The 21966-nt window shown below is 40.4% G+C and overlaps 1 protein-coding gene across 1 annotated transcript in view; it reads left to right on the top strand.

Moving 5' to 3' along the window:
- fto (FTO alpha-ketoglutarate dependent dioxygenase) overlaps positions 1–21966 on the top strand; it is a 139815-nt gene that overhangs the window by 27550 nt on the left and 90299 nt on the right. The window contains exons 4-7 of the mRNA XM_008405567.2: positions 3148–3273; positions 6700–6779; positions 7237–7380; positions 15312–15431. Of these exons, the coding sequence (XP_008403789.1) occupies positions 3148–3273; positions 6700–6779; positions 7237–7380; positions 15312–15431 (470 nt within the window). The remainder of the gene's footprint in view (positions 1–3147; positions 3274–6699; positions 6780–7236; positions 7381–15311; positions 15432–21966) is intronic.

Below are 21966 nucleotides of genomic sequence, written 5' to 3'. Positions count from 1 at the left end.
ATTGAAATGTTTGCACATTTTTCTTTGCAAAATATCCCGAGCTCAGTCTCATTAGCAATTTTCAGGTCACAGATTCTCTACGGGACGTCGTAGTCATGTGTCATTCTAACACATGAACATGCCTTGACTGTTGCTCAGGCTGGACGTTTAGAGATGGTGAGACTGCTGCCTAATCTCAAGTCTTTTACAGCCTGATGTTTTAACCCCATCCATCAAACCATCAATTCTGACTAGCTTGTTAGTCGTGTAAATCCCACAGGACTGTGCTGCTGACACCATGTTTCACAGTGGGAACTAGATGCATTGCATGGAGTCATCTACTGTTCTCTGTGAAATGTTCAAATCTCACCCAAGGGATGTCGTTTTATAACATTATCCTTGACTTCTTCTGTGTGTCCCTTAATCTTTATGATGCTTTTTGTTCTCTAGTTTCCTATTACAAACCCCAGAATCTGGTAACAGAGCAAATGCATTTATACTGATATTTAAATGACATACATTCAGACTGAATTTGCTCCTTACATTTGAAGGCGATACGAGTCACTGGATTTTAATCTGAGGTATCAGAGTAAAGGTGGATAAGTCAAAATCCATATCACACTTTTGAAACATTTAATTTTCACTTCATGCTTAATAATTATGTTTGTATTGGCTTATCACCTAAAAATCCTATGTAATACAATGAGATTTTTTTTTGTTAAAATGTAATAAAGTTCAAGGGTTATGGGTACTTTTAGCTGATGGTCCAGTGTTTGTAAACTTTAGAGCTGGGACGTTCCTGCATTCTGTGTCTCCAAGTTGTACGTTTGCAGTGCCACACAGGTGTGGTTCTGATTGATTCCTGACACATTTCTGAGCTGGGCTGCATTGACCTTTCATATGGAGCAACACCTGCTCTAAAGGTCTGTTTTCCTAATTCGTTAAGGACCATTTCAACTCTGACCCTGTGAACACTGGCTTCAAACATGACACCTTCCAAGTTCCAGCTCTGGATGACCCCACAGCTCCAAACTTTGGTGGGGATACTCTGATGAGAACGAAACACAACTGTGTTCCAGTTGAGATGAGACTTACCAGAGCCAGGCTGTGCTTTTAGAGGCCTCATCCTAAAAGGACACAATGCAGTTTGCTGTAATCATTAGGAATGCAGATGCGCTCTCTCTGTTACACCTTTTGAGATTCGGGTGGGAAATTTTCTTCTCTGTCTCGGCTGCCTCACCTCGTTATTTCCTTTGACCTGAAGAACTGCAGACTGCAGAGACGTGATTTTTTTTCCTGGCCGCTCCGATCCAAAGGAATCTGCCACGACTGAGTGTTTTCCGGCACAGAGGATGGGCTTGCACCATTCCCAAGGCCTTCTGGGAGTCCTGTCATTAGCTGGCTCTCAGAGCACAATGGCTGGAAATTAAGTTACTATTTATCCTTGCTGAGCAAAGGAAAAGGCAGCCACGGGGCAGAGAGGCCCAGAAAGACTTTAGTATTGATTTTGCTGAAGGGTGTCGGCCGGCCAAGCCAAATCTTGTTTTCCTAGGATGCTGTGTAAGAACTGAGGGAGTGAGGGAAGAACGGGGGAGGTGGTATCAGTGAACGGGTTCAGCAACAGGAATATCACATACCCTCGCACACTCACCAAACAACATCAGGGGCTTTTATCCAACTATTTCCTCTTGCACAGCATAATGGTAGCATAAAGATCCTGTGCTAACAGCCAGTTATAACCACAGAAACACGTATCATCTTTGCTTGGTTGTTAAGTGATTCTCACGTTCTGGAGACAAGGCCTTACATCTTATATCCATTGTTTGGGTGGTATTGATTTAATCGCCACAGTCCAGACTTTTATCATGTTAATTCTCAATATAGTTTTTAATGTTATTTTATGGCCGTGCTGATGCGTGTTCATGGAGTAGTACTGTTTTCCGCTGCATCCTTTGAGAAAAAAACTGTTGTAGTTCAAAACTAAACTTATTAGTTTTCTTTACAATCACAGTAACATGATATATTTAATCAGGATTTCAGGTGGTTAACCAGTAAGCCTGTTACAAGTGTAATTAATTAACACCATAATAAAACGGGTTTCATTATTTACATACCGATAATATGTTTGGTGTACAGAGACTTTATGATCCATTTTATTTACGGTTTCGGTTGTATGTCTTTTGTTATTCCCGTTTTATGTATCGTTTTTGGTCTTTGTATTTTATATTGGATATTTAAAATATCTTCCAGTTCCAGTGTTGTGTTCTTTAGAAAATTACATTTTATTGGTGCTTGAGGGGGCAAATTTGCATTGTTATTCCGTTATCTATATATTACTTGTAAATGGTAACAAAAAGAACAGAATCATCGCTGGTTGCATTGATAATTATTGTCCAGAAAAATTTGTTACCATGACAGGCCTATTGACCAGCGCAGAGGAGATGTGAAATAGAAAGGAAATTATGCATGGTTTCTAATATTTGTTAAAAATAAAAATCCAAATGTTGCCTTGAGATAAACTCAGTCTAAATAAAACCACGACCAAGCAAGACATCAAGACAAGTCATGGATAAAGTTGTGGAGAAATTTGAAGCAGGTTTAGATAATAAATCTCAAGCCTTGAATATCCTCACAAAATACTGTTTCACCAAAAGAGTATGACATGACTGAAAACCGACCAATTAATCCGAAATGTCTGTTATAAATCTGAATGGGATACAGAGAGTCACAGCTCAGGTGGGAGAATCTGTTGACCCACCAATTATTCATTATGCTCCCTACAAATCCAAACGTACTTATGTATTATGGGTATTAGAATTGATTAAATACTGTACACGGCAAACATGTTAGAGACTGTAAAAGACTTGAGACTGGGGGGGTTTACCTTCCAGCAGCATAACGACTGGAACGGGCAATAAAATATGGTTCCACAAAGTATTAACCAAGGGACTTTGAATCCATATGGTTGGCACACTTCAGATTTTTATTTGAAAATATTAATTTCCTTCCACTTCACAGTGATGTTCTGCTGTTTGCTGGGCTATCACATAAAATTGCAATAAACCCATTAAAGTTTGTAGTTGTAGCAGGATCATATGTGCCAAGGTTTCCTTTGGTGAGGCGCTGTATTTAAATACTGCAGTGAAGTGGGATGTGTGTGACCGGCAGGTGAGTGCAGCGAAGGCAGCAGCGTGGAGAAGTCATGTTGGAGGATCGGCCTGAAGGTGGCCTGGGACATCCACACACCTGGCCTGATGCTGCCGCTGGAGTCCGGAGACTGCTACTACATGAGAGGTACTGAGGCTCTTCCGAAAACACGCATGCACATGTTAACATGCATTCACCACCATGTCTGAATACGAGAAGAGGAGACTTTCATTACTCTGGGTTTTAGTGTTTTCTTGTACCTTGTCCCAAATGACCCAAAGCAGCGGGATGTACTTCACTCGCACTTTTTCTCTGCTGCCCTCATATTTCTAATTCTCTCTGTGAGAGAAATGGAACTGAGGCACTGCGTGTGTGTGTATGGGTGCGTGTGTGTGCTTGTAAAGGAGACAGAGTGAGTAAAAGAGAGGTTTCTTGGCCCTGAACACAGGGCTTTAAGGTTCCATGAAATTGTGTGCATTAGAGAGGTTAGGAAAACCAAATGTTATTTTTTGAAGTCCTGTGACCCATTGCTGACTACGTCTCTATGGGGAGAACAGACAGCAAGCCACAGGGGTGTAAATCATGGCTTAATGCTTTTGGCTGCGGCAGACACCTCCACCCTCCTTTTTTTTGGTCCCCTGGGCCCATCCAGGCTCGCTCATATTTTCTGAGTGCAAGGACATTTATCCACATCACAGCAGAGGCCTGTATGTGTTCAGATGTACAAGAAGTGAGGAGTCCTGCTTGGATGGATGACGGGGATTTATTATTTTATAAAGGCACCCTTCTTTAGTAAATATTCTATTTCTCTGCTTGATAATTTCTCATATTTTAGTATAGATTTACTCTTTAATTTTATTACTAAGATTGACAAGACATACATTTTGTTTGGTGCTATATGTAAAACCTTACAGGTCTACTTGTAAGGGTCTTACTTAGAAACAAACAACAGTCCATCACAACAAGCTTGATAAATGTTGCTTGTAAAGCACTGAAATTCAAATTTTTGAAATTTCTGTCATTCAGACATTTTTTGTCATAATGTTATTAAGTGCAACCATGTATGATACTGCAGTGATTGGCAGTGACCTAGCTTTTCTGATGATGCTCTTGTTTTCAAAATGTTATCAATTCACCTTCATATGTGAGAAACAGATTTTTGACACTTTATCGTAGACTTTCTCGCTTCACCGTAATGCCACAATTATTGATACAGGCTCAAATATATGCATACATCCCCTACCAAGTTTGTATTAAATGTTCCTTAGCAAGTTTAACGGGAAGTACATTCTTCTTTAATCCTCTGGCAAAGTTATTGCATCATTTTGACTAAACATTGCAGCGCTCTTCTTACCAAACAAGGTGAAGTCCATTTAAATTTGTTGGTTTCCTGACAATAACTTGGAAAAATGTTCCACTAAAGGTTAAACAATTTGGACTTAACAACTGCCATGCATGGTAGTAGTAAGATCATGCTGAGTTTTTTTTTCTGCTACCAAAGTTTTTTGTCTATCTGTAATCAGTCTCTAAAACTATCTTTAGATCTATTGATTGTTTTTTTTTTGATTGTTTTTTTTTATTTTTAAGAGAGATCTTTAAAAGATATTGGGTAGTAAAGTAGCCACACCAACATTTACTTTGGTAATTGAGTTGCTACCACTTTAAGCCAGATTTTTCATTTGTATAATGGACTTTTTAATAAGTGCAGAGGGACACAGGCAGTAAATTGCTTCATGCTGGGGGGAATCTGCTTTCCAGAGCCATCTGCATCATCATAAAATATTTCGACAATAGGCATATTTATAAAGCATAAAACCAAATTAGGTGGTTAACCTCCTATAAAGTGAACTTTTAAATTCACCACAAACAAATAAGCAGAAATAGGATCATTTGATTGTTTTTATCATGGAGCGCCACTGTCTGCCAATATTTAGCTCGACAGGGCTCCGAACCGACCTTCTTCAGCAGGAGATTTACAATAAAACTGTCAGTTTAACGCCAGCCATGATAATAGAGAGATGGGCTGCTGTGCAGACCATTCTAATGGGAGTTGACTGTCGCGGATCAGTGGGGATTTATGCTCCACTTGGTGAGTACGCCCCTGAGAGGCCGACTGCTCCACCACGATAGCAGCTCGCGCCTTTCTCGGCCGTCTGTTGCTTTGTCGGCCTACCTGAATGAAACACTTGGCATGGCGCTCCAACACATGCGCTCAGCTATAAATTTTCAGAACTCGCATTGCTCAAAAATGCATCACGCATGCAATTCTTAGGCACGGCACCCCTCCCTAATCCGAAATCCTCACATTCGAGGCAGACACAACTAAAGCGGGTGTTAAAATATATTGTACTTGTGTTTTTTGGTGACATACACCCCTTGATAAGTAGTTTTGCTGTATTAAAAGGAAACTACAATGGTGTATAACCACATACGCCATTATATAATTTCAGCACCATTTGTCGGCGGCTGGCCCCTTTGAACTGCTAATGTCTAAGCTGCTGGAGGCAAATTGAATCACCATCATTTCCGCCCAAATGGAATTTCAGTGGTTAAAAAAGAACAATGCAAGTCTTGACACCGGGTCTGTTCAATAATCTGATTTCCAGCTCCCATTGCACAGGGGGGAACTGCAGAAAAGAGTTGACCCAATATATTTAAAAGCCTGCTTCCTGGAAAAGGAGGACAAGTGGCAGCAGGCACAGGGGTTGAAAGAAAGATAAATATTTATTACAGTTATCGAGTTTGCCTCGACTCCCTCCTGATCCCACTGGCTGCATTAGAGGCGCCAGGAAAAGAGCAGATTGATGGAGATAATTTGTTATTGGATATAAACAGTTTTAAAGACGCAGAGTAATTCTGCCCAGAGACCTAATCCTTCACAATCTCATCAGGGTGAAGAAAACACCGGCAAGTTGTTTTGTTTGTCGTCGTCTTCTTCTTCTTTTTGTTCCCCCCCACCATCCTTCCACCAAACAATAATATCTTCTTCCTAAAGCATTTGGCTGTTTGACTTTCAAATCACAGGCATTAGCTGGTGTACTCTTGCTCAAGGCGGGTGTAAATATGCACATGTGCTGTGAATGACAGCTCTGTCATGGCTAAATTAATTATTGGTAGGAGGCAAATAATGGCAGAGCTGAGAAACATCTATACACACAAAGAAACACATGGCGGGATACACAGGAAACAGMGCTAAGGCCTCACTGTAAAGCTTGTGTGATATTGGACAAATGTTTGCTGGTATGGCGCTTCCATCTTGACAGATTGAGTGCGATCTGGTTCTGTTTGGTAATTAAAAATTATATTACAGTGCTCTTCCCTCTATCTGAGTCGATGCTGGGCCGATGGGAATCTGTCCGAGTGTACAAGTTGATTTAGTCTAATTCACTGTTCGCTTTTCATCTGTTTTTCTGTTGTAATATCTCCCTTTTATTCCCATTAACAATCAATTCCACATCAATATGCTCCTTTCAGCATCGAGGATTGGCATCGTGCTTCCTGGTTTGGTGGTTTGCAGCGACGATGTCGGTTGTTGTGCTGATGGGTTTTTTTTCTGCTTGTTGTTTTTGCCAGATGACCTGAACAGCACCCACCAGCACTGCGTCCTCGCTGGAGAAACGGCACGCTTCAGCTCGACTCACAGAGTGGCCGAGGTGAGACGTTAGATTTTTATTTGCTCTGAAAATACCATGTAACTTGCTGCTAGTTTTACTAAGTAACACAATTATTATTAAATAAAGATTGATTTCCCTGAAGATTTGCTTTTTTAAAAAAATTTTTTAACATTTATTCATACCTTATTTTAATTTTATAAAATAAAATGTCTCTACTTTTTAATTAGTTATTTATTACCCTCTCCGATTTTCTTTTTTATACTTATTTTTACACAATTTAACATTTTTTTTTATCTCAAATATAATTTGAGATGTTTTTTGTATTAAACCTTTGTTAAATTAAAATTTATTAAAAAAAAAGAGAGAGAAAATATCGATTGTTTAAAATTTTTTTGACGTACATTATCAGCTTTTTCAAAGCCTCATTTGATTAATAACCTTGTGTAGCTCCTCCGTGTCGTGGCGTTGTTTGTGACACTGGTCTCGTTCCTATCAGTGTTCTAAGGGGACCCTGACCTACATCCAGTCACGGTGCCAGGAGGCCCTGTCCAACCTGCACACTGACCCCGAGACGGGCTCCCACAGCCTGATGACCCTTCAGCCGACAGCATTACAGCACTGTGAGGAGATTCACAATGAGGTGGGGCCACGGTGGTTACGTGTTAACCTTCAAGCGCACATGAATACATACATTTACTTGTTTTTCATTTCCTGTGTGTACACCTTGGATGGTTAGTAGCTGTTTATTTAATTTAAAGTTTTAGAAAGGCATTTGAATTTGTTCAAAATGGAAATATTCAAATTAGCAGGATTTGTGCCAGACAAAATGTGCAGAATGGCATTGTCTTCAAGAGTTCACATTTATTAATTTTTGATTGTGAACCTCTCTGATTCTGTCTGAGTGGCCCCAAAGCTCTAATCCCCACCCATCTGGTACCGCAAGCAGGTTCAAAACAATGAAGATCCATCTGCAAATAAGATGATGAGGATGATTTAATCCGGACAGCAGAAATTGTTGTTGAATACACTGAAGGCGTTCTCTGAAAATTACAGGGATAAGCGTCTAATTAAGGAAGCAAATGTATTAGCGCAAACATATATTTGTGCTTTTTCTGTCGAATGGATATAAACCCTTGTGACGTATGTAAATCCAGTGCACATACATACGTTATAATCTTTTTTGTTGACTTAATGTTCTGCATGAGAAAGAAGTTGAGACAGGAATCTTACAAATGAGGCAGTTTAGATTACCTATCCATCAGTCTGCGAAACTGATGGTTTTATTTTTCAGCATTTTTTGGGCCATTCAGTTTCACCTAAAACACTTAATTCTATTGGACATTTACAGTTTCACATTCTGCTAAATTGCAACAACAAACTTCAGTGTATTTTCTTGAGGTTTTATGTTATTGAAATTGTGATAAAGAAAAAAAACATGTGGCATTTGTTTGGGTTCAACCACTTAAATGATAATTTGTAGACCCACCTTGCAGCGCTGACCTTTTCTGACTTCCTTGTAAAATAGCTCAAACTCAGTCACATAAGATGGAGAGCCTCCGTTAAAATGTATTTCCTGGTTGTTTTTTAGGATGCTCCTGTATTTAGCTCCCTCCATCTTTGATCACTATCTTCTTTCTAAGATGTTCAAGGATTATGATATTGTTTTTAGCCCAACTCTGACGTCTGTTTCATAAACTCTTGATAAAGCACATTGTTTTAAGGGACTATGGTAGCTTTAATAGTTTCTCATTAACTGATCTTAGTGTTTTTTTTCTGCATCATGAGAGTTTTAGCTCATTCTGGGATTTGTTTAATGGCAGGTTAAAGCTCTTTGAATGGCAGAACAGGAGCTTGCCAGCTGCCCACCCTCTGCTTACCGTACTTTGTTGTTATACTTAGGGAAATGTCTACAATATGAAATTCAGGTTGCTCTCATTTGTCTTGCCTTGTGATGGATCGCAAGCCAATAGGCTCTCCATATGCTTCCTAAAGATGGAGCCGTGCCCCTGTCCTGCCTCTAACCTCTTTTCATATAAAACAATGAGTGATGCTGGCTTGGGGTTTCGAGGGATAAAGTGAGGTCAACAAAGAGAAGGCCTCAGCCTCCTGCCATATCTTGCTGCAGGCCAGCAGTTAATATACTATCTCACCTCTCACCCGCTTTACACCCCTGCGCCTGAATTGCACATCCGAGCAGACGCCAGCATCCGGGACTCTCAGCAGGATGCCATGACAGATGAGTCTGACATAAGGTTGTTTAAAGGTTGAAGACGATATTAAGCATTCAGCGCTGCCAAACAACAGGGCTGCCTGTGTTTGGAGAACTGCTGCATTGGTTCAGCTAGCAACACCTGCTAGTTAGCCTCAGAGCGCCACAGGATTACCAGGCGTCGGCTTTCACCAGGACGGTGAGGCGGGTTGATTCACAAAAACAAGGAGCTTTTTATACAAGCATTGGTGTATGTGCGTGTTTGCATGTGTGGGAGTGTGTGTTTAAGTGCTTAAGTAAGAAGGGGGTGTTCTCAGGGGCTCGGGCCTACCCTTCCCGGCTCTCGCAATGATCGATGTGGCCATTTGTTTGGAGTTGCCCACGAGAGCAGAACACCCAGCTAAATGATGTATTGTTGGTGGAGTTATTTATGATGGCAGCCCTCTTTGGTGCTTGGTGGGTGCACATTGCACAGGTCGTGTTTGACATGGACGACCGAGGAGTGAACAAGCCTGAGACACGCGGGCAACCTGACCTGAGCAGCGCCTTTGTGGGTCTTTGCTCAAAAAGTGCTAAACCACGCACCGACTGACAGTCTATTGATGCCGTGCAGTTGAAGGAGGGTCAGGGGGGCTGGCGTTTGTCAGAGGTAATAGGTGGGGCCTGATTGTGAGGGAGTAGAGCATCTGCCATCCGTCTGTCTTCGTTTGGGATTGGAGCAAGGTGCCTAATTGAAGCAGATATTGAAGGGAGGCAGAAACTGAAATAAAGAAAAGTTCCCACCTGTTTAGCCCTTTTCTCTCTGTCTCCTTTTAATCTTACCTGCTGTCCTAGTCAGTCAAATAAGTCTAACATAATACCACCACATGGCCCCTGTGTGCATGTTAGGCTTTGAAATGCTAATTCCAGACACAAATGTCTTGTCTCATTTAAAGCCACTATGTCTCTTCCCAGGTGGGCGTGTGACAGAGTGCCCTGAGGGACACCCCCCACCCCACATATGAGCTAGTCTCCAAATAGTAAATATTGAAGGAAGGGAATAGTCTTTTTTCACATCTCACAGAAAGTAAACTGAATAAAGTGTGTTTAGCCTTCCAGTGTTCGTTTTAGGGTCATGATGCCTCCTGAGGTTCTCTACACATTTTCTTGTGTGTTTATTTTTTATTTTTTTACCACCATAAAGATTATACAGTCATTGTATTCTCATAAATTGCAGTTTATTTGTACTTTGTACTTATTTTTTAAGATGTTTTTGGGCTATAGTGGCCTCTGTTTCGCATTACTTGTTGCTAAATTCAAGGATTGTAAAGTAGTATTATTACTGACGTTCTTCATAATAATATTGGGAAATAAAACAAGAACCTTTTATTGCTAAAGATACAAATGAAAAAGGCTCACGTTATTTTGTGCAGTCATACCCTTGCAGATATACACCCACTCTGGCAAGTGTGTGGTAAGTAGTGGAGAGACTCACAGAGAGTTTGGGGAAAGCAGTTATTCTGGCTCTTGTGTGAGGAGGCTGGGATTGGTAAACAGAGAAGGGCAGAGAGAGATCGATCACACTCTCATCAACCCTCACCTCAGGGCCCCGGCCCCGGAAATTGATTGGACCCGCTCTGGGAATACTGTGAAGGTGTGAAGAAAAAAAAAAATAATTGTGCCTCATTAAATGGGGGGAAGAAACGAGGTTTTCAGAGCTTTACCAGCAGAGATGCCATAGTGGGTGGTCGCTGGACTAATTTGAAGCTAATGTGTAGTTAGTGTGTCCATCACCTGGAGAGATGACAGCGACTGCCGCAGGGGAGTCACCCTCCCTTACCATCTCAGAGGAAAAACTCAGCCTAACAGCCTCTCCTTTTTTTTTTTTTTCGCACAGACTTTCGATCCGCCTGCACGGGAAGGTGGCATTTAGTCCGAGTTTCCTGCYTGGCAGCTCTCAGCTGGGTGGCCACACTCCAAATACCAAATAGCCAACGCTCCTCRGTTGCTTTTAGATGGCCTGCTTTGTGGTTGCCTCTGGCCTGCGCTGTGGGGGACAGGCAGCCGTGTCAGCTCAAAGTGGAGACACAGGTTGGTTTCTTCCCACCAAAGGACAGGCAGACAATCAGAGAGATAGAAGGAGGGACAGCCTGGGAGAAAAGGACGTCCGATATTGGCCCTCGCGGCTTTGTTGTGTGTTTGAGCTGTAGTGATCGAAGGGGAGTGGATTTGGAGTGTGTTGAAGGGACCATAAAGGATGACATTTCTTTGAAGGGTGTGTTGTATGGAGCGACTGGGAGGCTGCTGAGCAGTGCCACTGGCTGTGTATTCTCCCTGACATGCACCAGTCCTTGCATGTCATCCCCACTGAGATCAGAGCCTTTTGGGAGTAAATGGCAGGATGACTCTGTGCACAGCTTCTACCTCAGACAGCCCTCACTCGGGTTGTTTGTGTAAATAGTTCTTGTCCTTTGTTGTTTTGGGGGTGATGGAGGGGAAGGTGACACTCATCTGACACAACAATGACCACATAAAAATGTCAACATTTTGAAAGAAGAGTTTTGGAAAAGATTGTTCAAAACTTTTCAACGATATTTCATCTTAGGCCTGAAACAACTACTTGCATTTTCCTTTAAACGGAATTAGTTAAGATTATTACAAAGATACATTCCATTCAGACAATTTAGGTTCGCACAATTTACAGGGTACTTAAGCAGTCACTACATTTTTGTAACAATATGACATTTGTACAGGAACTGGAAAATAGAGCCTGTTAAAACTAATTTATGTTAAAAATCTTTCTCTTTCTTTGTATTACTAAATGTGAATCAAGGCAGCAATAAATAAGTCAAAAACCTGACTACTTTGTACATTCACTCTATTTAATATTGTATGTAAAATATGGGGATAATCATAGCTGGGCCTTTTCTTTGTAAATTACATTTCATTGATGAACCGATAATGATATATTGACAGCAAATAAATGATAGATTTGTATTAAGGAGTGTGTTTTGGTGATTCATAAAAATGCTAAATTCTAATTCAGACATAACTATTAAATGTCATCATTGTTTGTGCAAGGGCTAGGCAGAGAAGTAATGAACACACACCAACACAAAGTCGCACATAAATGTAGAATGGAAAGAACTAATTTTGACAAATATAAATCTGAGAAGAGTGGCATTCGTTTGTATGCAGCCCTCCTGAGTCAAGAAAACATAGAACCACCTTCTGCTCCTGTGTCTTAAATGTTTTTCCACATCTAGAGACTAAACGTTTTGCTTATTTTTCTTTGTAATATAGTTCCAGGCCTGTCAAATTACACATGGAGCATCTGTAAACTGCAAATTTCCAGTTTTGCCACAATTTCTTGGTTTAATCAAGGTTTGAACTTTGACTGGACCATTCCTGAACATGAATATAGTTTAATTCAAAGTGTTCCATTGCATGGCTGACTGAGTGTTTACAGTTGACCTGCTTGAAGATGGACTTACACTATATGATGAYGACACCCTCGTGTTTCACTGTTGTGATGTGCAGTGTTAGTTTTCCTCCATTCATATCACGTAGAACAAAAAGTTTAATTTTGATGTCATGCATCAATAACTCCTCCTCTTTGTTGTTTCTCTGATTAATGGTCTTCTTGTCCGACCTGTGATTTTACGATGACTGCCATGTCTCTCTCTTAGTTTGCAGTTTTGTTATATTCCTTGTATTTTYATGATGCATTCACTCATTCATCTCTCTRAAATATTGGGATATTGTTTATTTTTAACCTAACACTGCTTTAAGCTTCTCTACAACTTTTTCCCTGAGCTGTTGCTGTGTTCCTTGGTCTACATTTTTCACTAATGTTCACTATCAAGCCTCTGAGGCCTTCACAGAACAGCTGGAGATATACTAAGATTATATCACACACTGGTGGCTTCTATTTTCTAAATGGAAAACTTTTAAAGTTGCACTAGATTTTAATTGCGGATATAAGAGTAAAGGTTTTAGAAAACCCTGTTTCCCTCCAATTCACAGCGTGTTACTTCGTGTGGGTCTCTCACATAAAATCTGTAGTGAAGTATTAAAACTTACATTTGTAACATGACAGCATATAAAAAAGTTCAAGAGGTATAAAAACTTTTGCAAGGAACTGTATTTTGGGACTTGAAAAGTTGTGTTAAACATAATACTTTGTATGAGACATCAGATAAAATGGCAAAAAGAATCCTTAAAAAGGATGTAGCTTTTTTAATTCCATAGGACATTTTCAGCTGTATTGTTCCGCTTAAACTCGTCGAGATTATTTGGACGTTTACAGCTGAAAAGGCTCATCTTCATCCGTTTGCTAATGCTCTGTTAGGAGAACAATAAACAAAAATAGTTGTCAGAAGGGAAACAATAGTGCTTTGAGTTCCATGTGATATACGGCCCTATTGTACGCCAGTACACTTTGTGCTGTGCAGTTGTCTACATCAGGCTTTAATGGGGTTTGCATTGTTTTGGGTGAATGCCGCTTCGTGGGACGTTTTGGGGGAGGAGGGCAACTCAGCACCTTCAGTTGATGCTGGCAACATTTGGAGCAATCTCTGACACACACACTCAACACGGCCATGTTCCGCAGAAACATTACCAAAGCCACTCGCACACTTAAGCAGACAGGTACAAGCAGAGGCACAAACACACCGAAGCTCGCTCAGCACAGGCCCAAACTGACAAACATGCAAGCTGAACAACATACGCAGAAGTAGCAGGGCTACACCTGGCTATGCGTAGCATCCTTTCCAAGGATTAATTCAGCACTTCAAAAGAGCAGGAAACAAAAACACTCCAAGCAGAGGAGAGAGGGAAGGGGTAGGGTGGAGGGGGGGCGGGGGGGTGGTCTCCGCAGCAGAAACTGTCAGCTCCAGACGGTGCAGCAGAGCAGGGGAAGATGGGTGGGGTTTTCAGGTGTGCTCGCTCCAAGGTGCACAGATCCACACATATACATTATTTGGTGCAACTGTGTTTTTTGTTTCCAACTTTGTGTCTTTAAAAGAAGTGAATGTTTGTTATCTATGGTTGGAGCATTTATTAATTGTAGTCTATGCCGTCAGTGCTTTACTGCAACATGGAGGTTTTTATTTTGTAGCTATTTGAGTGCAGATTTGTTGCTGTGCTTAACGTCGTCGTCCTTTTGTCCAGCCTTCAGACTGATGTTCACAGGTTTTTCTCTAGAATATGTTGGTAAATAGACTCATGATAATAATAATATAATTTTCCATTGTCAACCTTGTTGTGATTCTGATGGGTCTTTCACCTCATGGATCATTGCTATCCATCTTAACCTGATTGTCTAACGTGCCCTTTAAAAAAATATTCTCGGTGTTGGAGGACGGTCTCTAAATGGTTTGGAAATGTCCTTAGAAACATTCCCAAATCAACATTCAGCAACAATGCTTTCTAGATGGCGGTATTGCACATCTAAACGTTGCTTGGCAACCGTCATAAAAAAGACGAATAAGCGGAAGACGTCGCCATGTTGATACACTGCCACGTCAGAGCGTAGGGCGGCTAGGGGAAGGGGGAAAAGTGGGGGTTATCACGAAATTATTATATTACGAGAAATTTTCGGGAGATAACGGCGGCAAAAATGACAAAAATACGGTAGTTTCCTGGCCAAGACGGGAGACTTGACTGGTATGGGACTCTGTCCGTGGTTTTATATGCACTACCAGCGGCAGTATAGCTCCGTAAAGTTTCGTCTGTCGCTCGCTAGGCGCTGGCGGGGTTTAGGCACTCAGTTTTAGTAAAAACTGTTTGCACAGGCTTTGGTTTTAGCTTGCCAAGGTAAGGACCACCTGTTAGGGCCTTCATCAGTTTTCCTCTCTGGTTGAGGGCACAAATAGGTCTTTCGGAAGTTTTATTCAGCGCACTACTAATTAATTTTATTAAATTGAAGCCGACAGTGACGCAGTATGATATTGTCTAAATTTGCACCAGTCAAACAATATCATAGAACAGACCCAATTGCGTCAACAACCCAGGATGCATTGCGCAGGTGAAGAAATGACAGCCTCCATGGGTAAAAAATATACCAAAAGATATATATTTTTTGAAGTAATTATGAGATTTGACATATCAAAAACATAATTTTTTTTTACTTAATATTAAAATGACAACATATTTATTTATCCCAACCATGGATTCGTTTAATATTCTACAATTAAATGCTTCAGTCCTTACATGCAACACCAAAAGAACATAATAATTCTTTTTATTTTTTATTTTCCCGTGAGTTTATTTAGAATTATAGCAAATTTTAGCCTGACTGAGTCTACATGTGTTTAAGATAGTGAACATTTTAGTGTTTGCATGCTGTTGGTATTTCTCATTGCTTGTTTGTGTTTCCGTAGGTGGAGTTTGAATGGCTGCGGCAGTATTGGTTTCAGGGCCAGCGTTACGCACGCTTCTGCAGCTGGTGGACCCGACCGATGGAGCAGCTGGAGAAGGACTGGAAGCTCATGGAGACCATGGTAAATCAGTTTCAAGACACACTACCCGTTATGTCACTGCTTAGGAAAAAATAGAACAGAAACACTTTGTACACCAAACTACAACTCCTTCCAATTCCGTAAATTTTAAACGAGTACCACCGAAACTATTTAACACACTGTGTTTACATGTGTTTAAAAAGTCCATTAATTAATATTTGTTAATTGATAAGAAGTACTGGATTTGTAAATGGTAGTCATAATTATGAGGATCCATTTATAATAGGTAATTTAAAAATGGTAACATATGGTATACTTTGAATAAATAACTTCTATTAAGTAGTAATAATCAGATTAATATTATTTCTTTTATTAGACTACATACAGTTCAGCCCAAAACTATTCATATCCCTGGCAGATTTTAATGTAAAACTCTACTCATTAAACCAAGAAATGTATTTTTGATAAGAAATCAGGCACTTCCAAAATATAATATAATATAAAGAAGTACATTTTAATTATATTATTTTTATTTACTTTTTTTTTAATGGCATGTAAAACATTTTAAACCATTGTCAACATTTATTGGGCAAATCTTTGTAGGCTCTTCTTGTAGTTGCTGACCAGCATTTTGCAGGTTTCCACTGGTATTTAACTGATTTAGTTTTCAGTGATGAGCTTCGACTGTAAGCGATCTGCTGTCCAGTGACGTTCCTTGGGAGGGAATAAATGGTTTTTAGCTGCTCACTGTGCAAGCTCACGTTGGAGGCATTGAGTTTAAGACGATTTTTAAATAAAAAAATATGCTCACAGCTATTTCTTAAAGAAAAAAAAATAAAAACAGTAGGATTAGAACATCAGATTTACAGTTAAGTGAGTACATAGTAATTATGCTGTTGGTTTAAGCCTTCATTACGTTTTGATTTGAAAAGTTTACTGTCTCATATACTCTTCTATTATATATATATATATATATATATATATATATATATATATATATATGTGTGTGTTTTCCATACCCAGACACGAGAAGCAGCAGGGGGCACTCTTGCATCACTGTAGCAGCTGCTTCTTCAGCGGAGAGCGGAGCTCCTCTTTTCCTCCCTGCAGTCAGTCTCTCTCCCGCTCCTGCTGTCTCTGGGAGCTCTCGGTCTCTGTCAGTGTCGAGCGCTGAGCAGTAATCACATCTAATGCTCAGGCGGGGATAAAGACAGGGGCTGGAGGGGAGAGCGGTGCCTGTGCCGCTGCTGCTGCTTGGCTCTAGCGGCAGGCCCGCTCTGTCTCGGCCAGCCGGAGACCCTGACAGAGAGTGGGTGAGGGGGCTTTAGAGCTCCACCTCTGGGTCCAGAAGAAGTGTGTGATTCGGACCGGTGTTTGGGACAGGGCATTGCTAAAGTGGAAAGTTTCTTGTGTCGGTATTCGTTAGTAATTTTGTGCTCTTCAGTGAAAACTTTATATGATACTGTAAATAAAGTTGAAATTCTTTAAAGTAGAAACATACAGTAGCACACTTGGCAATATAATTTCTCCAGTATTTTTCTTTTTTCAAAACTTGAAATTACACTGTCATATGTTTATTAGAATAAGTTAACTTTATTTATGTTTTTGCCTAAATAATTTATTTTTGTTACAATGTCAAAAAACAAAGGCAGCATCTCCTCTGGAGAAAGAAATAGATGTAAAAGCAACACCAAAAAAAAGGGAAAAAAATAAAACACTGGCACAGCACACAAAGGTAACGATTCTCTATTGTGATGAAAGACAACATTATTGCTTTTGCTAGCAGTATTTACATACATGCATCGACCTCAGATACACTGATGAAACAGCACTTCATAAATATGGCTTATAGATTTCTCTTTGGGAGCTTTTGATAGCTGAGGCTTTTCTGCCGTTGGATTAAAACACATTTCCCTAAATTACTTTGAGTTATTTAAATAATGGCGGTCTCTCCTGCAGTCCCCTATATTGGCATATATTTTACATTTTGAAGCTGGCAATTGACAGCGCCGTCTAATTTGGTGAAATACGAGTGACCTAGTGTGAGCAGATGCTGTTTACCATTTATTTATTTACATATTTTGGTTGCCTGCGGAGTAGATTTTAATGCGACGCAATTTTATTTATTTTTTTAGTCAAATCTGATATCGGTGTGGGTATTTTAAAAAACCAAATACGTGTCTATTTAAATAGGCTTTATAAAATGACACCGTATTGTTTTATATACTGCGCTGTAGCAATAAAAGGGCCTATTGTTTCATCCTGCTAAAATAGTAATACAAACCGCCAGGCTTCCTTGCTTTATTGTCATATTTAGCAGCAGCGTTGTGGGATGCGCTGGGCTGCGTATGCGTTTGTTAGTCTGTATGAAGAATATTGCAATATGGAGAGACTGGCTCCTGTATGTGGATACTGTCTCTCCCTGGGGCTCCCTCTCTGCTCCTCAGCCTGTTGTCATGCAAATGCTCATCCTTCTATTTGAATGACATTCTGATAAAATACATAAATAAATGTATAAAGAAGCAAAACAAAACGAGTCCACCGGCTTGCTGGGCACCTCTGTTTTTTTTTTTTTTTCGTTTTTTCTTTTTCTTTTATAAGACTCCCGAATAATCTTCAAGTGTACTTCACGTGAGAGCGCAGCATAGTGATAATGTGTGTAAAGGTAAAGGTAGGTAAAGGTTGTTTCGGGCAGGTGGAAGAAGGGCAGGAGCTGAAAGGTTTCTATGTTCCCCTGTGATCCGGGGTGCTGGATTCCGTTTAGACCCGCCTGGCTCCGAGCCTCGTGTTCCCCCAGGACTCTGCTATCGTTGGAGTTGTACAATAGTGACATTTCCTTAAACTAGCAACAATGAATGGCTTCTTTGTGAGTCACAATAGGCAGAAGATCTTGGCTCTATGCAGAATATTTTAAATACCGGCGCGGTATTTTTTTTATCTTTCTTCTTTTCACTGTAGGGGGAGAAGCGATGGCGAGCTCATGAGCACATTTCTCTCTCTCTCTTTCTGTTGTCCTTTTTGCTTGTGTGCGTGTGTGCGTGTGTGTTTGCGCAAGCCATTGATGTTAATGTATGCACTCGGCATGACTTTAATTGATTTAGCAGCTCTGCTTGCACAGTACAGCTTTTTCCCTAATTTGTCACTTTTCTGACTTCTGTGGCTGCTCATCTCACAACTTCAAAAGCCAGCACTTGCAAAGAGATTTCAATGCACTCCATCTCCTTCTTCTTTTTCTCCTTCTTACTCTCGCTCTTTATTTCTCTAGTTCTCCCTCTTTCTTTTCCTCCATCTCACCATATCTCTGCCCACCCCCCCTGCCCCTTTTCATTTGACAGGAGAGCGAGTCTTGTCGATGGAAATCTTTTCAACGCATATCAAGGAAATTAATCCACTTTCATTATAAACGGGATCCACACTGTTGAATACATTTGTATACTTCAAGACGTACAAAACAGGAAGTGGTGTCGGGGCCGCGTCTCCCTCCGCTCCGTTCACCCAACCTGTCAGTCCCTGTTTTCTGACGGTTTGGTCACAAACAAACTCACTCGTGAGCTACCTTATCGCAAAGCTCTCTCTGATTTATAATGGAGGCTAGCTTTTGTACATTTGTGTGTTTGCACAGGGATAATGTTTGATGACCATTTCAACACCCCCCCGCCAAACTCCTCACTGTAATAACAGTCCTCGGAAACAATTCGGGCTGCTGAGGTGGGTAGCGCTTGCAATCATACGCGGCCTGGCCCGGCCGCCATCAAGAGCTGATTAGGTTATTGAGCAAACGTGCAGACGAGGGGGTGGGTGGAGAGGGTGTAGAAAGAGGGATGGAGAGTCTGTAGAATAAGAGGAGGAGGTGGAGAGAAGTGAGAGAGCGTTTGTGTGTGTGCGTGTGTGTGTGTGTGTTGGGGAGACTTTGGAGGGGGTGGGGGGGTCAATGTAAATGTTATTGCTGTGTGAGCTCATTTGATCAAAGTCCTGGAAAGGTTAAGCGAATCCAATCTGGTTTTGTATGGCAGAGTGGAGACACAGGCGCTGGGGAAGAAACCCCCAGGACGGAGAATGGATTATCATATTGGCGCTGGAGTAGCAGGGGCCTCCGACGGACAGTTTACTCTGCCCGTAATGCGTTTAGACAGCAATTGGCCTTAATAACCTTTATTGACTTCAGCGGGTCAGTGCCAAGAATCTAATTATCAAAGTGTATCAATTTCGTTGGAGTTTAGAGTTGCACCGCTCAAAATAATTATTTTAAGGTCGGACCGGGGCAATTAATCCCCTCTCTCTTTATTTGATGGCTTTGTAAAACATTATAAATGTTATGGTTTCCCGTTGTGCTAAATAATTTCCAAAACATTTTTTTGTGTGCATGCGTGTGTGTAAAAAAAATTTCTAGAGAGCTTCCTGGTCCAGGTGAGGTGGGAAAAAGGCAGTTTTCTTTGTTTTTCTCTCTTTTTTTTTCTTTTACAGCTGCATGATGCAGCAGATGTTTCCCAGCACTCATTTTTCTCTTTTACTTGCACAGAGTTTTATACCCACTTTAAATGCACACATGCAACCCAGATTAATTATAAGTGTGAACTAAGCAGTAAACTGTTTAAGGACCGTTTTTATTGCTCATTATGAAGCCATTTATTATCTCTAACATTAAATCACACTGTGTGTATGCGGCATATTGTTTTGCGTTTAGAGCTCTGTCCTCAGTAAATAGGCTTATACGTTTATTTTATTCCGATTCTTTGTGGTTCTTATGCGCTGACGGTGTGTGTGAATGAGCGTGCGGGTGTTGATTTATTTGTAACCATCAGTGTTTCTGTTTGTGTGTCCACAATGTGAGTGTAGGAAGTAAATAGTGCAGCTGCAGAGTAGTTTATCCTTCCCTGACAGCCAGAAAGTGCTCTTACCTGCATAGTAGTCGCTTTTTTYCCCCCCTTATCGCCGAACATAGACTGGAGGCCCTAATCCACACGTTCATTACTGCGCGGCCTTGTTTATCCACAGCTCTTTATTAGCTTGCTTGCTTTGCCCTATTTAGACAGAGCTGTGCAAGAAAGAAATTACTCCGAGATTATTGTTATTATTCATTTAAAGAGGAAATATATGGCTGATAATACATTTTACATCACACAGCGGCTCATGTTTGGAAGCATGAAAAAAGAAAATGAAAAGAACCAGGAAGAGACGCGGAGAGGCAGAGCAAGAAAAAGGGGAGAGAAGAGGGGAGAAAATGTAGCGGTGCGAAGGTATTTGCAATTCTCTTTGAAGTCCCTATTCAACAGGGTAAGCTGAATTTTTCGGCAGTGCCTGATAGTGTTTCTTCGTAAACGCTTAAACCCCTTTAGAGAATTTCCATGGGCAGATATACGCGGTGGCTTGAAGGGAGCGTTTATGTTACCTGGAGCCAGTGCAGCCCGCAGCTTTGTACCTAAAGATGTACACTAGTGTTGAATGGAATCCCGCAGAGGTTTGTCTACGACAGAATCTCACTGCAACATCGCTGTAAGCCGGAGTGGGGAGGGAAAAAAAGGGAAAATGAAAGCCCTGAACAGCTTTAACCCTGTCACAGTATTATGGCTGTGCTCGCATAATAGAACAAAAACACTAGTGTCCATTTTGAGAAGTTTAAAACGGGCATGAGGCGGTATTAGAGTCTCATGGTGTGATGGCCTTTTGTGAAAGATGAACAAAGACACTTTTTCATTGTGACTGATATTTCTACAGAACAAGCAAAAATGATCATCATGGTATATGTGTGTTTAAAGCACAAATGCAGCTAATAATAATACTGCTGCTAAAATACCATTATTTATAAGTTGTATTCTAAGACAGATTTCAGCAAAGCTGTAGAATAAAAAAAACACAATTTACTGTTAGTGAATTTTCAGACACTGATTTTCCACCAGAATTAATATTAATTTTTTTGTTTTACTAAAGCCAATGTAGTGAAATTTAAAAGTTAGAATTCAGAAAAATAAGCCGACAAACAACTTGAGTAAAATATGGCATCTTATRAAAAACCCTAATAAATTTTATACATTCATATTTAGTTTTGTTCTTCTGTTCTTTAAATGGTAACAAGCTAATCTGTTCAGTTTACTAAGTTGTGCCTCTGGTAACTTGCCAAATATAGTTAGAGACTACATTGCCTTTATAAGTTTGACAGGCTGAGAACAGAGGAGAGTAAATCCTTATTGTCAGTTTGAGTAAATAATTGCCTTTGGCTCATTATCATACAAATGAAAAACATTTTAAAAATATGATTTGGTCTTYCTTCAGCCTGCTGCCTAGCAGTGTGCAGCAATAGGTGGGAGAAGGGTAACTCTGTGCCTTGTGTTCATAACTCTGGTTACTTTGTTTGGCACAAATACTAAGAACAGTGTGAAGGCAAATTAGTTTTAAAACAGGCTTGATAGCAGTAACCGGCCCATGTCTAGTTTTGGTTGTATGTAAGGTTTCTTTTTTCCTGTTTATGATTTGGTTTGATGTACTTAATTAATCTGTTTGTAATTTTGTGTGATTTCTGTAAAAAAAAAAAATAGCTGAGTTTTTAGAAACTGTACTAAAAAATACAAATAAAATGTAT

This window comes from Poecilia reticulata, linkage group LG3 (assembly GCF_000633615.1).
Source record: "Poecilia reticulata strain Guanapo linkage group LG3, Guppy_female_1.0+MT, whole genome shotgun sequence".
NCBI lineage: Eukaryota > Metazoa > Chordata > Actinopteri > Cyprinodontiformes > Poeciliidae > Poecilia > Poecilia reticulata.
The sequence above is the reverse complement of the archived record's forward strand: the minus strand, read 5'-3'. Positions and strand labels throughout refer to the sequence as shown.